At 42.8% G+C, this 14,698-nt stretch overlaps 3 protein-coding genes across 4 annotated transcripts in view; 2 read left to right on the top strand and 1 right to left on the bottom strand.

Moving 5' to 3' along the window:
• Positions 1 to 490: 490 nt before the first annotated feature.
• LOC139645434 (arylamine N-acetyltransferase, pineal gland isozyme NAT-10-like) lies at positions 491 to 2,521 on the bottom strand. The gene is made up of 2 exons (XM_071521141.1): positions 2,180 to 2,521; positions 491 to 1,599 (listed from the first exon to the last, which is right to left on the bottom strand). Exon 2 carries the CDS (start codon positions 1,579 to 1,581, stop codon positions 709 to 711), a length of 873 nt encoding a protein of 290 aa, XP_071377242.1. The 5' UTR covers positions 1,582 to 1,599; positions 2,180 to 2,521; the 3' UTR covers positions 491 to 708.
• A 5,325-nt stretch (positions 2,522 to 7,846) lies between these two features.
• sdr42e1 (short chain dehydrogenase/reductase family 42E, member 1) lies at positions 7,847 to 9,857 on the top strand. The gene is made up of 2 exons (XM_071521140.1): positions 7,847 to 7,919; positions 8,271 to 9,857. Exons 1-2 carry the CDS (start codon positions 7,858 to 7,860, stop codon positions 9,367 to 9,369), a joined length of 1,161 nt encoding a protein of 386 aa, XP_071377241.1. The 5' UTR covers positions 7,847 to 7,857; the 3' UTR covers positions 9,370 to 9,857.
• Positions 9,858 to 11,223: 1,366 nt separating this feature from the next.
• The window catches only part of wtip (WT1 interacting protein), a 28,404-nt gene continuing 24,929 nt past the window's right edge, over positions 11,224 to 14,698 (top strand). Inside the window, exons 1-4 of one of the 2 annotated variants that reach the window (XM_071521148.1) lie at positions 11,224 to 12,044; positions 12,093 to 12,356; positions 12,465 to 12,752; positions 12,810 to 12,976. In XM_071521148.1, coding sequence (XP_071377249.1) covers positions 11,476 to 12,044; positions 12,093 to 12,356; positions 12,465 to 12,752; positions 12,810 to 12,976 — 1,288 coding nt within the window. In that variant the 5' untranslated portion in view covers positions 11,224 to 11,475. Of the gene's footprint in view, positions 12,977 to 14,698 lie in introns of both variants that reach the window. The other variant, XM_071521146.1, reaches the window with a different exon arrangement.

A 14,698-nucleotide genomic window follows, 5' to 3' on the forward strand; every position in this document is an offset into this window, starting at 1 on the left:
CTTTATGGCGAACTGTTTGTCATAAGCGTTGCGCGTTGCTGAGTTTTCCTCTGATGGCGTCTCTCTTCTATTTTAATCAGCTCTGAAAGACGTGATATGCCCCTTGTGTAACGGCCCAGGGACCTGACTCAGACATAGAAAGCGTATCAGCTCACTAGAAGATAAGTTTACTGGATTACTGGAACACAGCTGTCCCGATGCCGCAGTAGCAGTAGTAAATAAAAAGGTGGGTAAGCTATTCTGGAAGTCTACCACCACCAATATAAACCAAATCATTTTTTCCAGAAGGTATTAATTTGTGTTTTCCCCCCTTAGAAGAACTTACCATACAACTAATTTATTTGTTTCTACTTACTGTGATGTATGTTTTAAATTTATAACATTAAGATGTAGGTCAACCGTAGAAACGTGGGTAGGCTTGAACTCTATTCTGCAAATAAAGAGTTTGGGTGGGTTCACCCTACACAACATCCTTGCCCAATGACCTGCCAAATTACAGTTTATTTTTCTTCATTCAATCCTTCACAATTACAGAATCATATACACCAGTTACAATACTGTATATCGAACAAATTTGGAAATTTAAAGCATCCTTTATATGGATTAAAATAGATACAATTCTTCAAAAAGCTGCAAGATCTGATCAGCCATGAAATCAACACAGGTGCTATTGTGTTTACAGTACAGAAACAGAAAATCTAGAGTTTTTCATAGTGTGTAGCATGCTTTGTTGTTTACAGGCACGAGCTTGTTCACCAACTTTAAATTGAATTTCTCCCTCAGAATTTGCTCCACCTCATCATCCGGTATGTCCTTCATGTCTAACAGATCAACACCTTCCTCAGGCTTGAAGGTGACCTCACTGTAGGTCCAGCCAATGAGGGCTCTGAATCCCACGGGTGTCTGCAGAGAGCAGATGGACTTGTTGGTGAAAAGTGAAGTCGGATCTGTCTGAAGTGTGTGGGATGTCTCGAGGAAATGATCGACCCCCCGCGGCACCAAGGTGAAGCAGTAGATCGTCTTTGTCTGCTTCTTATCCACGAGACTCGACTTGGAAAAGTCCGGACTCAAGATCTCCGGCTTCCTGCCGGTCTTCTCCAAGACCCAGACCTCCCCCTTTTCTATGAGACGAAACACACCGCTCGCCTGAGGCTGCTCCTTCCCGGAGACGAGCTCTAGAGGCTCCCAGATTTGGCTAGACACCCCAAAGCTTACATCTGCGACATATGCCTTGCCATCAATGACGACCTTGTTGATGAGATGAGAATCCATGGGGTTGAAGTCGTTGTTGATGCTGCTGAAAACCCTGGAGCCCAAGGTTTCAGGGTTGTAGCCCAGCTCCCTCAGCACCCAGGCGAACAGCCAGTTGTTCTCACAGCACCAGCCCCCACGGCCACTCCTGACGATCTTGTTGAAGATGAACTCAAGGTCCATGGTGATCCTCTCCCCACAGTGGATGCTGAGGTTTTCAAAGGGGATTGTCATGATGTGCTGTCTGTGGATCAGCTTCAGTGTTGCCAGGTCCGGGTTTTCATACGGGCCATGGAACTCGATCCTTCTGAAGTACTCCTCCAAATTCATCTTGTCCTGTAAGATAGGCTATAGGATACACCTTCCTATTACTGAGTTGCACCCAATTTTAGCACAGTAGTCTCAATTGTCTCAAGGCTTAAAAAATATTCTTAAACCAGTCTCCACCCCTTAATATAGGCTACAACCCCCTTCATGATTGAATGGGATTTAATAGGTGTAATCAATCAGGGATTATAGCTTTCTTCTGGTTTCACTTGGACAGTCTGAAAGTAGCAGGTGTTAGCGAGATAGATGTGTATCCCCAAAATCTGCACCTTTGCTTAAATACAAAACTGAAGTTGATAGACCTGTAGGCCTACACCAGTTGTGTTACCCTATACTTAAATCCCTTATCTGAAGGATTTGACTGTATTGGACATTATTGTAACACGATGTGTACACAAAAACGCAATAATGTAATCAACTTTTTTGACTGTATTGGACATTATTGTAACACAATAACATTATGTTGTGTTAAATTATTGTAACACAATAATGTCCAATCAAAATGTCCAGTCAAAAAAGTTGATTCCGTGAGCGGCCCGCATACTTTTAGGGGCTATTGCTATCTGGCAAAAAACGTTTCTAAATTGGAAACACAACCTACCTTCTTGGAGAAAAAATGCGACGTAGGCTGTCTGTCCTTAGGAGCTGTAAACAACCAGAAACCTGCACACTTAAGACCTCTGTCCGGGTAGACTTTGTTCCGGCACTAGCAGGCAGAAGTTAATGGCATCCCAAAAGATCAGCAACAATTGGGTAATATGATAGTAAAGCAAGCAGAAGTCAGTTCAGGGGCGGAGCCGTCGATTCATAAGAGAAATGACTCTTGAAAGAAATGACTTCGGCATGACAGGCGTGTCAACTGTTCATATGTCGATATAAGTCTATTTAAATTGAAATTTGCATTGACCCTCTATGTACTAGATAGCGCAGGTGAATAACAACAGGTAACTTGTGCCACACTTCTGCAGTATTTTGTCACTGGCATCCAATCCCGTGTAGAGTCTATTCTGTTTTTTCTTTCTTTGGGGGGGACATTCAAAATGCGGTTGACGAATGTCACGTGCTCAGCTGCATTAAAGAACTTACAGGTCAACATCACAATCAGATTAATATTTATTGAAATGCCAGTTACAGTTGGCACAGAAATTATTAAGGCATTCGCGAGGTCAGCTAAAGTTTCTCTTCCTGGTTGCAACATCTGCTGTCGCTCCGAGTAACCACCGCAATCAAGCTACGAGTACGGGTACGTGAGCCGCCGAGTGCGAAACCGTACGTCAAGCCAGCCGCCGTCTGAATTCCGTTGCGCCTACAGTAGTGGAATTACGGTAAGGACGGCCTCTGAGCGAGACGAAGGTCCTGAAAGATACATATACGCGTTTTCTTTCATGTTCTTTCTGTTCTTTTATGAACATAATGCTGACATCGTTTTGCATTGTACTTTTTCCTCATGTTTGACCTGTTTTATTATTAGGATTATTACATATCATATTATATATTATTATGATTATGATTATGATTATTATTATTTATGACAAGTTTTATTTTGCCAATGGGTTATCAGATAAATCCTAAAGATTGCTGTTTCTGATGTCCTCTCTAACAGTATTAAAGTCGAGTCATCCCACTGTACCTGTTTGTGGAAATTGCAAAATAAAATAACCTCTTAGCTCTGTAGGCAGTCTGATGTGTTTGTTTCATCTATTTTGGGCTTTGATGAAACATTTTGGCGATGTTTCGCATACACTTCCAATGCATACATTACAATATATTAATACATTAATATATTGTGGTTGGATGATGGAAAGCAGGGAGTTCAAGCTGTGGAAACTACTTGTGTAGCAGTTTTCTAAATGGTACGATTTCACAATCCAATGAAAATTATTATATCTGTAAATGATAAAATGTATAAGTAATGTGACACGACCAAGTATGCTTAACATAGGTTTGCACTTGGTCGTCTTTCTTCTGTCAACTCAGGTTCAAGTGTGACATATGCAATTTTTTTAGCAGCTTGGTTAATAGTTGTTGTGGTTGCTAACTCCTAATCTCCTCTTCTGTCATTGCATTAAATGTTTTCAAACATTTTTCTTAAAATCTTTGAAGAATCTCAGTTCAAATTAACATCCAACACCAAAAAAGCACTCATACATGTGTCTCAACTTTGACCTTTCACCAAACAAATTCCTCAATAGGTTAGTTCACCACTGTCATGGCATCCGCTTCCTAATGTCTTATTCTATCACTGGTACAAATTTGGTAACATTTTACTGTACCAACTTGGAGAAATCCCACTTCAAATTCCCCTCCAACACCAACAATTACACAAAGACATACATTTCTCTCAACTTTGACCTTACACCAAACTAATTTCTCAATAGGTTAGTTCACCACTGTCATGGCATCTGCTTCCTAATGTCTTATTCTATCACTGGTAAACATTTGGTTACATTTTACTGTACCAACTTGGAGAAATCCCACTTCAAAATCCCCTCCAACACCCTGTCATTACACAGAGAACTAAAGTAAAACTTAAAGCAGCAGCTCAGTAAGTTAGCCATTAGCAAACATGTTAATTTAACTATTTTAGTGATTGAAACATTCTGTGAAATAGGCTACTGTTATTACCATTACACTGCAAAAACAATTAGATTATCTTTATAGCCTACAATCAAGGGTGTTCACTTAGTTTATGATAAGGGGGGACAGAAATGGGTTGCAAAGGGCAACCACCATTTCTGCTGTTACAACAACCATTACTGCTTTTATTATCACTATTATCACTAATACACCTGCTTAAACGAACATTACTGCTGTTTTTACCAATATTACACTATGGAAACCACTATTAATACTTTTACTGCACCGTGGAGGAAAAAATTTGATCTTTGGGATATTTTTTTGTCAGACTCTTGTTACAGTGAAAAGCAGTAATGGTTGTTGTAACAGCAGAAATGGTGGTAAAGAACCTGGAGGTCCGCACACCTCCCCAGCGGACAGACTGCATTCGCAGGAACGCACTTGTTTAAAACAAACATAAAGGTATTTAGTTTAGGTTATAGTGTTGTCAGTTATTGGATCACACATAATAGTTTGATTTAATGTTCTGATGTAGGGGAGAACACTCAAAACTCTGCCCTTTGCAACCCATTTCTGTCCCCCCTTATCATAAACTAAGTGAACGCCCTTGATTGTAGGCTATAAAGATAATCTAATTGTTTTTGCAGTGTAATGGTAATAACAGTAGCCTATTTCACAGAATGTTTCAATCACTAAAATAGTTAAACTAACATGTTTGCTAATGGCTAACTTACTGACCTGCGGCTTTAAGTAAGTTTTACTTTAGTTCTCTCTCTGTGTAATGACAGGGTGTTGGAGGGGAATTTGAAGTGAGATTTCTCCAAGTTGGTGCAGTAAAATGTAACCAAATGTTTACCAGTGATAGAATAAGACATTAGGAAGCGGATGCCATGACAGTGGTGAACTAACCTACTGAGGAATTTGTTTGGTGAAAGGTCAAAGTTGAGACACATGTATGAGTGCTTTTTTGGTGTTGGATGTTAATTTGAACTGAGATTCTTCAAAGATTTTAAGAAAAATGTTTGAAAACATTTAATGCAATGACAGAAGAGGAGATTAGGAGTTAGCAACCACAACAACTATTAACTAAGCTACTAAAAAATGTGCATATGTCACACTTGAACCTGAGTTGACAGAAGAAAGACGACCAAGTGCAAACCTATGTTAAGCATACTTGGTCGTGTCACATTACTTATACATTTTATCATTTACAGATATAATAATTTTCATTGGATTGTGAACTCGTACCATTTAGAAAACTGTGCTACACAAGTAGTTTCCACAGCTTGAACTCCCTGCTTTCCATCATCCAACCACAATATATTAATGTATTAATATATTGTAATGTATGCATTGGAAGTGTATGCGAAACATCGCCAGTTTCATCAAAGCCCAAAATAGATGAAACAAACACACCAGACTGCCTACAGAGCTAAGAGGTTATTTTATTTTGCAATTTCCACAAACAGGTACAGTGGGATGACTTTAATACTGTTAGAGAGGACATCAGAAACAGCAATCTTTAGGATTTATCTGATAACCCATTGGCAAAATAAAACTTGTCATAAATAATAATAATCATAATAATATATAATATGATATGTAATAACCATAATAATAAAACAGGTCAAACATGAGGAAAAAGTACAATGCAAAACGATGTCAGCATTATGTTCATAAAAGAACAGAAAGAACATGAAAGAAAACGCGTATATGTATCTTTCAGGACCTTCGCCTCGCTCAGAGGCCGTCCTTACCGTAATTCCACTACTTTAGGCGCAACGGAATTCAGACGGCAGCTGGCTTGACCACGGTTTCGCACTCGGCGGCTCACGTTCCCGCAGTAAACTACGGTCAACAGTTCATCTGGAAACGAGTTAAACTGTAACACCGGGATACAGGCGTATGGTAACCTCTGTTCACCCAAAATCTAGGGTGTGTGCAATATGTTCGTGTTTTTTCGTTATTTTTTTTATCCCTCTCACTGTCAGCAGGATGTAAGTTAAATTCTGACAAAAGCTGGAGCTTCTGCTACAAATAAGAAACTATTTACCAGTATCAAGCTCGCCACAATAATGAATACAACTTCCGATCGAAACCTTCAAAATAAAACCCTGCATGTAATGAGCAATCTGTTGTAAGTGTAAAATAGGTCTACAGTTGTCTGTCTGTGTATTTTGGTACCGTTGTAGCATACTATGCATCTTGTAAACTAGGCCTGCTATGAAAAGGACATTTCACCAAACTGTTTAACAGCTATTGTTTCACCCTTTATTAATCGTAAGAATTAAGAATTGAATTGAGTATTTTGATATGACTTTGTTTTGTCTTTACTAGTGATTGGTTGATGCTTGAATCAATCCTTCAACAATCAGTCGAATTGCTTCACCAAAAGAACTGAATTGAAATTCATCAGGCGCACTTGTAAAGTTGTTGGCTAATAAAATGGGCTTAATCAACCACAGTCACACGACAAACTCACAAATTCTCAAACTCCTTCATTCATTGATTATCTTTATACAACTCCCAAACGGCTACTACTTGGCACAAGAGCACCTGTATGATGTATTCAGTTCTAGCTGAGTTGCTGAATGGACATCTTTCTTTTGGACTCAACAAACTGTTCAGCTGTATCAGACTGAGCGAATCGTCACCTTTTGGTCAAAAGAAACAGTACAGATGTGAGTGACTTGTTAGGTCAGTTGGTCCAACGGCTCAGTTGCTAGTGGTAACTGGAACTGTTCAGTCCTGTTGGCTGTCAAATTGTCCTTTTTTCCAGAGGTGAACAAAATGAACCAGTCCTGAATCGATTTACTACCGTCGGACGGGCAAAAGGAATCGAGTTAGCAAAAATAATCGATCTCCTAATCTCTATTTTAATACCTCCTTTCCCGCCCGGAGTGATAAAGTTGACGCTGTTATTTTGAAGGCAAAATCGCTGTCCTTCCGGTCTTTTTCGGCTTCTCTTAACTGGCTTGACGCAGCTGGAAGCTTGCACGCAACCACAAGCAAGGAGATCAAGTGGTACTTTTTTTTTTTTTTTTTTTTTTGCGTAAAACTACGTAGACTTTTCATGACGTCACCACGCACGTGTAGCCCCGCCCAAGGAAGTGGGAAGTAGTGAAATATAATACTTCCATGAGTGTTACCCAACAGATATTTCACACACGTTCTGCCCGGCTAATGTTGAGGTTGGTACTAACACTGAATACGTGCACTTAATATTTACAGGCCAGGCTGTGATTTTACCTCATGTACGTTTTCTTCATATCAGAGCACGCCGTTTTGGTGCATTTGATTTGGTGACATTGCATGCTGGAGTACCCCCCTTACGTAAAAAAAAACAAAAAAAAACAACTATAATGGTACATTAATCCTGGAATATATTTGTATGGATGTTATGCACATACCACAACAAATATATTATCGTATAGAAATATTAACGTGATAACTTATGAGAAAACAACCAGAAAGTACGTATAAAGGTCACCATGAACACTGCAAGTCCCTATAGGAATATTGTAGTGATTTTTAGTTTAAGACAGAAGAGTGTAGGCTACTATAAACTGTCACATTTGTGGGAATGCTGTTTACTCTGTGTACTAATATGTGTCTAAAAATGAAAGCAGTCATTTTTCTATGCATCTATAATTCTATCTTTTTTTTTTTTTTTGCTTATTTTTACAGATTCGCCTTCCTACAATGGGAACTGCACGAACAGACACGTTTTTGATAACCGGGGGAAGTGGATATTTTGGTTACCGGTAAGCACCATTTCATATTGGCTATTGCTCATGAGAAAGATATATAGTTAGTAGACGTGCAGACTGCAGTTGTCTGCTGCAGCAACACTGCCGATCACAACAAGGTGGCGTCATCACACAAGTCTCAGCTTGCTGACTGTTAAGGAGATCCACTGCATTGTATAGAAGAGTCGTCAAGTGGATTTAAATACATTTTTAAAATAAGGTAAAGCTACGAAACAAACACATTATTCTATTAATTTGCTGTAAAATCACCTTGTGCACCCTTACTTATTACGTGAATGAGTTGTGTTTATTGATGGTTTGGATCCATGCGTGAGATTGTACATTAATACCCGTTTTCCTCTGTAGCCTGGCATGCTCTCTGTATAAAAAAGGAGCCAAAATCATCCTGTTTGATGTCGCCCCTCCGAGCCAAGAAGTGCCAGAGGGCGTTGTCTTCCTGCAGGGAGACATACGGGAATACGCACAAGTCGAGAAGGCCGTCGCCGGCGTGGACTGTGTGTTCCACATCGCATCGTACGGCATGTCAGGCAGGGAGCAGCTGAACCGCCGTCTGATCGAGGCGGTGAATGTGGGAGGAACGGAGAACGTCCTGAAGGCCTGTGTGGAGCGGGGAGTCTCCAGGCTGGTGTACACCAGCACCTTCAACGTGGTGTTCGGAGGCCAAGTCATAGAGAACGGGGACGAGAGCCTCCCCTATCTGCCTCTCCATCTCCACCCGGACCACTACTCCAGAACCAAATCGGTGGCTGAGATGGCGGTGATGAAAGCCAATGGGTCCGCGCTGAAGGACGGCAGCGGCGTGCTGAGAAGCTGCGCCCTGCGCCCGGCGGGCATCTACGGCCCGGGAGAGCAGAGGCACCTGCCCAGGATCGTCGGCTACATCGAGAAGGGGATCTTCAGGTTCGTTTACGGGAAGCCCAGCAGCCTGGTGGAGTTCGTCCACGTGGACAACCTGGTGTCGGCGCACGAGCTCGCCGCCGAGGCCCTGACCCCGCGGCGGCAGAGGCGCTCCGCCGGCCAGGCCTACTTCATCTCAGACGGCAGGCCCGTCAACAACTTTGAGTTCTTCAGACCTCTGGTGGAGGGCCTGGGCTATCCTTTCCCCAAACTGCGCCTGCCTGTCGCTCTCATTTACTTCTTCGCCTTCCTCACAGAAATGATTCACCACCTCGTCGGCCCCCTCTATAACTTCCAGCCGCTGCTGACACGCACAGAGGTGTACAAAACCGGCGTGACGCATTACTTCAGCATGGCAAAAGCCAAGGCAGAGCTGGGTTATGAGCCCCAGGAGCACAACCTGGATGAGGTCGTGCAGTGGTTCAGAAGCAGAGGCCACGGGAAAAAGCATCACAGCTCCTTCCTTAAAAAACTGATATTAGACGGCCTGCTGGTTGCTGCCTTTGTTGCTGTGGCTCTCTCTTGCCTCCCAGTTGTTGGCAGTTGATGAGGAACATCCTGATGTTTTCTCTCATGGTTTACATGTGAAGACCAATTCATAACCTGGCTGTTTACAAGTGTTAAAATGGCAAGGTCCATGGACACGTTTTCTCTCTAAATGTTTATCTGTAATAATTAGGGACGCGTTTAATTGCATATCAAGATCCAGAAAGTCATTAGTGGCAAGTGTTCCAGACTATTACTTTTTGGAGTAATTGTTTGTTGCCTGTGAAAGCAACTGGCTGTAGATATAACTAAGTGAAAGGTTTCTCAAAATCAACACATTTGATAGTGGACTTTCCCTTTTGATACTGTTATACTAATGGCATTACATGTGAAAGTAATCTGATCTGTCGACCGGGATATGCCACTGTCAGAAGCTACATCAACTGCTACCTCTTTTAACCTTTTTGGGTTTTGGAACTAAACCTCTGGGGAAAAGCTTGGTAATTACCTATTATACATTTTTTGTGAACCTGTTTTTCTATAAGCAAATACCAAGCAACTTTCTCAAATTTGTAATGAATAAAACTCTATAAATCATGTATTGAAATGATGTGTCTTTTTCCAACAGAGAGCACTAATCTCCAGTCACCTACATCGGCTTTCAATTAAGTCTAGAAATCTTGTCTTCTGATTCACATCTTTTGCCATATGGTTATCAAATATTTATGGGATGAGAAACAAAGAGAGAGAACTAAATAATGATCAAGTGTGATCAGAATATCTAGAAAGACCTGTAACAAAGAACAACATAGGCCTGGTTTCTTAAAGACTAAAGATTAACTTGGCTACAGTATATCCATATACTCAAGCATATGCCCTCATTTATATCACAGTCATAAACTAATGGGATGCTAAATAAATAGGTGGGCAAACTATGACTTCCACTCATGATCGATCATGAGTGAGCATAAAACATAAATGACCACTGTAACTGGTTGTTTATTTATGACGATCATCATAATAAACAAACAACCAATTACAGTGTTCATTTATGTTTTCTTTCCCTTGAAAGACCGTATGCTCATTCAGTTGAATCCTGTTTACTATGTAGTCTACCCAAACGAAAAATCACTGTAAAATTCTTACATAGCCTAATATTATGTAAAATTCTTAATACAGTATTCTTACTGAGGTACTTTATTTTTATAGAGAGTTTATAGACACCTTAGCGTACGTCATGGTAGCTTTTTTTTTTTTTTTTTTTTTTTAACTCCTATGATATCACTATAATATTCCTATCATATTACTATAGGGACCTATAGCTTTGCTCCGATAATTGAACTGTAAATCTTGAACCGCAATCTTAATTTTATAACTTCAAGATTGTGTCAGACTACAAAAGGTGTGTAGACTGAGTTTTAGGTGGGTTTAGCCTCCATATTACAAATCCACCGAAGCTTTTTCCTAGTGTAAAAGAAGTCGGACCAGGTGAGGCGTGCTTTGTGCGATGTTTTAGTCTGCCTGAGATGAATGCAGACGTCCCCTTCTCTCTAAACTATTCTCTTTTCAGAGCCGGCAGCCCCTTGCTGAGTTGGTCGCAATCATTGTTTCTCTGCAGCATTAACCACATTCCAGAGAGGCGCAGCGCATCCTGTCTCCATCCCCGCATTCCTTTTACGCAAACGAGTCCCCTGCGTAAAACTGCATTTTATGTATATTTTCGAGCGAGTGGCGTGCCTAAACTTTTGCGCAGTGGTTATTTACGGTGCATCCGATTATCCAGCCTACTTTATTTTCCGAAATAGTGACCCGAAGGGAAATCTGGAGTCAAAACCAACAAGGGGAAATTCCTCCGCGCAGCGCGCCATTGACTGTAAAGACCTTTCAACTTAACAAAAACTGAAGTTGACAAACGTATCCCTGTCGGCTGAAACTGTGAGAAAGAGTTTGTTTTTTCGGTGAAGGGGGGAAAGAAGAAGAAGACGATGCGGCACACAGAGGAGATTTCTGAGTACATCGGTGGTTTTGCTAAATGAGCGACGGCTGTAACGCGGCGTTTTGTTTTGATTTCCATGTGAAATGCAATTAGTGCTCTCCGGTCCTCGGTAGTTTGGCTCGCGGAGCGGAGCACACTCTCTGAACTTGTTTCTCGCCTCGGGAGCAAAACATGGAGCATTATGAGGAAGATTTGGGACTCCGGGCCAGTAAATTGATGGAGGACCTTTCCTTATATGAAGCGTATAAAGATGGGATGTACAATGCAAGGAGAGACTTGGTGATTAACCCCGATTTGGATTTTTCGGCTCCGGCAGTCGCAGAGCATAAAAGTAAGCCAATGAATGGCACCTCTGTGCTTCACCAGCAGCATCACACAGTAGAGAATTACACGTCTGGGAATAAAGTGTACAACGCGGCTCCGGTGCGCCCCGTGAACGGCAACCGGACCGTTCCTGTGGATTTTTGTGCCCCTCAAAGAGACGCAGTTTATAATGAGGAGAGCTGTTGCACCAAATCCGAAGTGGCTTTGCCGTGTTATAGCGGCGCTTCCGAGAGGCACCGGAGATACTCTCTGGAGGTGCAGGGCCACAGGTACAGCACCGGCTCTGCCTTCGACGGCGTGCCTCTCAACAAACCGGTATCTCTGCCTGGCAACAGGTGCAACAGTGTCTGCATTACCACTAACCATGACGGGAGATACAACGCCACCAGCCCGCGGTCCAGCCTGGCATCCTCTCTGTCCTCTCAAGAGCAGAGCAAGCATGCCAGCCCGAGGTCGAGCATCAGCAGCCCGCGTACTAGCTTGGTGGTACCGGGTCAGGACAGGTATACGAGCCCCAGGTCTAGTATGGTTCACTGCGAGGGCAGCAGCGTCCTCAGTCCCAGATCCAGCTATGCAAGCACCGCCAGCGACACCAGTAAACACTCCAGCCCCAGGGCCAGCCTCAACAGCTACGACTGCTGCAGCAAGCCCAGCAGCAACCGCACCAGCGGCATCAGCATGGGCTACGACCAGAGGCACACCAGCCCCAGGTCGAGCACGGCGAGCCAGTACTCTTTCACCACCAGCCCGAGATCTAGCTACTCCGACTCCCGATACGGGCCCATGGGCAACCATGATCTGGAGGGGGCAGTTTTACACGCAGCACCGCTGGCGAGTCCCCGCTCCAGCATCTGCAGCCAGGACGGGAGCGCGAGACCGGGGACGACGGCGAACTGCGTGGTCAGCCCCCGCTCCAGCATCTCCAGTCACAGCTCCAGAAGTTCCCGCAGCTCCAGAGGGTCGATGAGCACCTACCCGGACCTCCAGCTGCCCTCACCCAGGTCCTCGATGCTGGGAACCAGTTTACACGAGGACACGCTGCTTCAGGAATTTGGAGACTCCAACGGCATCCAAAGTCGCGTCCATCTCCAAGGGCTTGCGGCGATGCCAGAGTCCCAGCAGCAGTCGGCCCAGACGGGGATGAGCGCAGAGATAACCGCGGGTTCTCCATCGTCATTTAGTTATGGGATGTCCTCGAAAGCAGCTGCCCCCGGCCAGAGGTTTAAACTGCCTTACCAGGTGACCCCGAGCCGGGAAAGTGGCCCAAGCCAGGCGGAGAGAAGGCTGGAGGCGCTCACCTTGGAGCTAGAAAAGGAGTTAGAGATGCACATGAAAAAAGAATACTTTGGTAAGTAATGGCAAGTCTAAGAAGTTTGTTTTCAAACATTTGTATATGGGGGCCAATTAGAATTTGCAATCAACTAAAAACAAGTCAATAAACAAAACTAATAGCCTACCACAGTGTCGCTGAATCTATTTCAGCATAAGAAAATTAAAGTCATTGTGATTTTCACATTTGTAACTTAGACTCAATCTAAATTACAAAAGAACACAACCCCTCAATAATATGTTGATTATTTTGCATGAGGGTTGGGTTTGAACTTCCACCATGGCCCCTAAACCAACCAAAGGTTCATTAAGATGTTACCATCCTCCCTAATTGTAGGTAGAATCCAAATCAATTATTTCATTCATTATTTCATTTAATAGGCAATTCTCTTGAGTGCTTGATAAAGGAGAAGATGGAATATTAGACTAACAGGTGTATTAACAGAGATTGTTCATAAACTGTCTGGTCCCAGATTGGTTTAAAACACTGCTTTGGTCACAGCAGCTCAGCTCCTGGCCAGTCAGATCAATGTGTTTCCCCCTGGCATGGGCTACTGTTCCTCCTCAGGTCCCTGGGTGAGGGTCTGATGCTCTGGCCCTCACCCCTGCACCTGCCCTGCCAAGGAACACTTTAGGCCTCACAGGTCTCTGGGCGAGCTCTGTATCACTGCTGTCACAGAAAAAACAAACAAACTCAGAGCTGCAATTTCATGTTTGTACTTGTGCTGAAGGTTTAAATGGTCCTTTCTAGATAGAGCAAGTTTCATGACCCACAAGTCCAAGCAATTTCCAAAATGCATGGTTGTCAAACTAAAATGAAAGCTTTTTAGATTCCTTCAACGTTAAAGGTTTTCTGCTGACAGCAGTAATGTGTTCTCCAACTCCTTCCAGTTTCTTTACCAGTTAATTTAGATAAAAACAACAGTGACTATTTTTGTACAAATGTGTAGTAGCATTATTAGTAGCGGTTATAGCAAGTATGAAATGCCTCTGCATCACAACACTGAGTGCCTACTGAAAGTACAATTTACTGACTGCAAAAACAACCTGTTGCGAAGTGTTGGTGTTTTTCATCAATACTTATAAATGCTATCTTCCTGCTGTCTGTGTAAAAAGGGTTTCATTTAAGAAACACAGGCACAGATTTTTCATCTCTTCAAGGTCTGTTTGCAACCTGCACATGCTGCATTATCAACAACAGGTCCCTCTGTGGCAGATAAGAGTGCCTTTTGCAGGGCAATACTAATTTCTGTCTTGGCAGAGCTAACGTTTACACAGCGCTGCACGTACTGAATGGAACCTTCTGTTCTGACAGAGCAGATACCCTTCGCTCCGTCAGCGCAGTGGTCTTGCTTTGTTGAAAATGAACTCTGCAGTCAACCTCTGGAGGATGGTCTCTAGGTAGTGGCCCAGTGAGATGAGCATGGCCTGAACACTGCCAGGGTTATAGAGGTTTGATTCTCATTGGGGCCACCTATACTGAAAATATACGCCTTGGTGTTATAAGGCATATTGGATAAAACATTCACAACCTCTCCTTGCCATTTCAACTTTTTTTAAGATTTGGTTTCTGCCTGATTTCCAGAAATGAGCCTTGTGACACTTTTCTTGTGATTAATGGCCTTGAGACCAAATATATTTGCTTCAAAAGCAGAATACACACAGCTAGAGAAAGCCTACAGGGGAAGTTGCTGTCCACCTTTGAATTAGCAGCTAGACAAATGGCTGCAGTCAGAGAACA

This window comes from Centroberyx affinis, unplaced genomic scaffold, assembly GCF_046629955.1.
Source record: "Centroberyx affinis isolate AG114_WGS23_722 - 3 ecotype Tasmania unplaced genomic scaffold, CSIRO-AGI_Caff_v1 ptg000860l_1, whole genome shotgun sequence".
In the NCBI taxonomy this organism is placed as follows: domain Eukaryota; kingdom Metazoa; phylum Chordata; class Actinopteri; order Beryciformes; family Berycidae; genus Centroberyx; species Centroberyx affinis.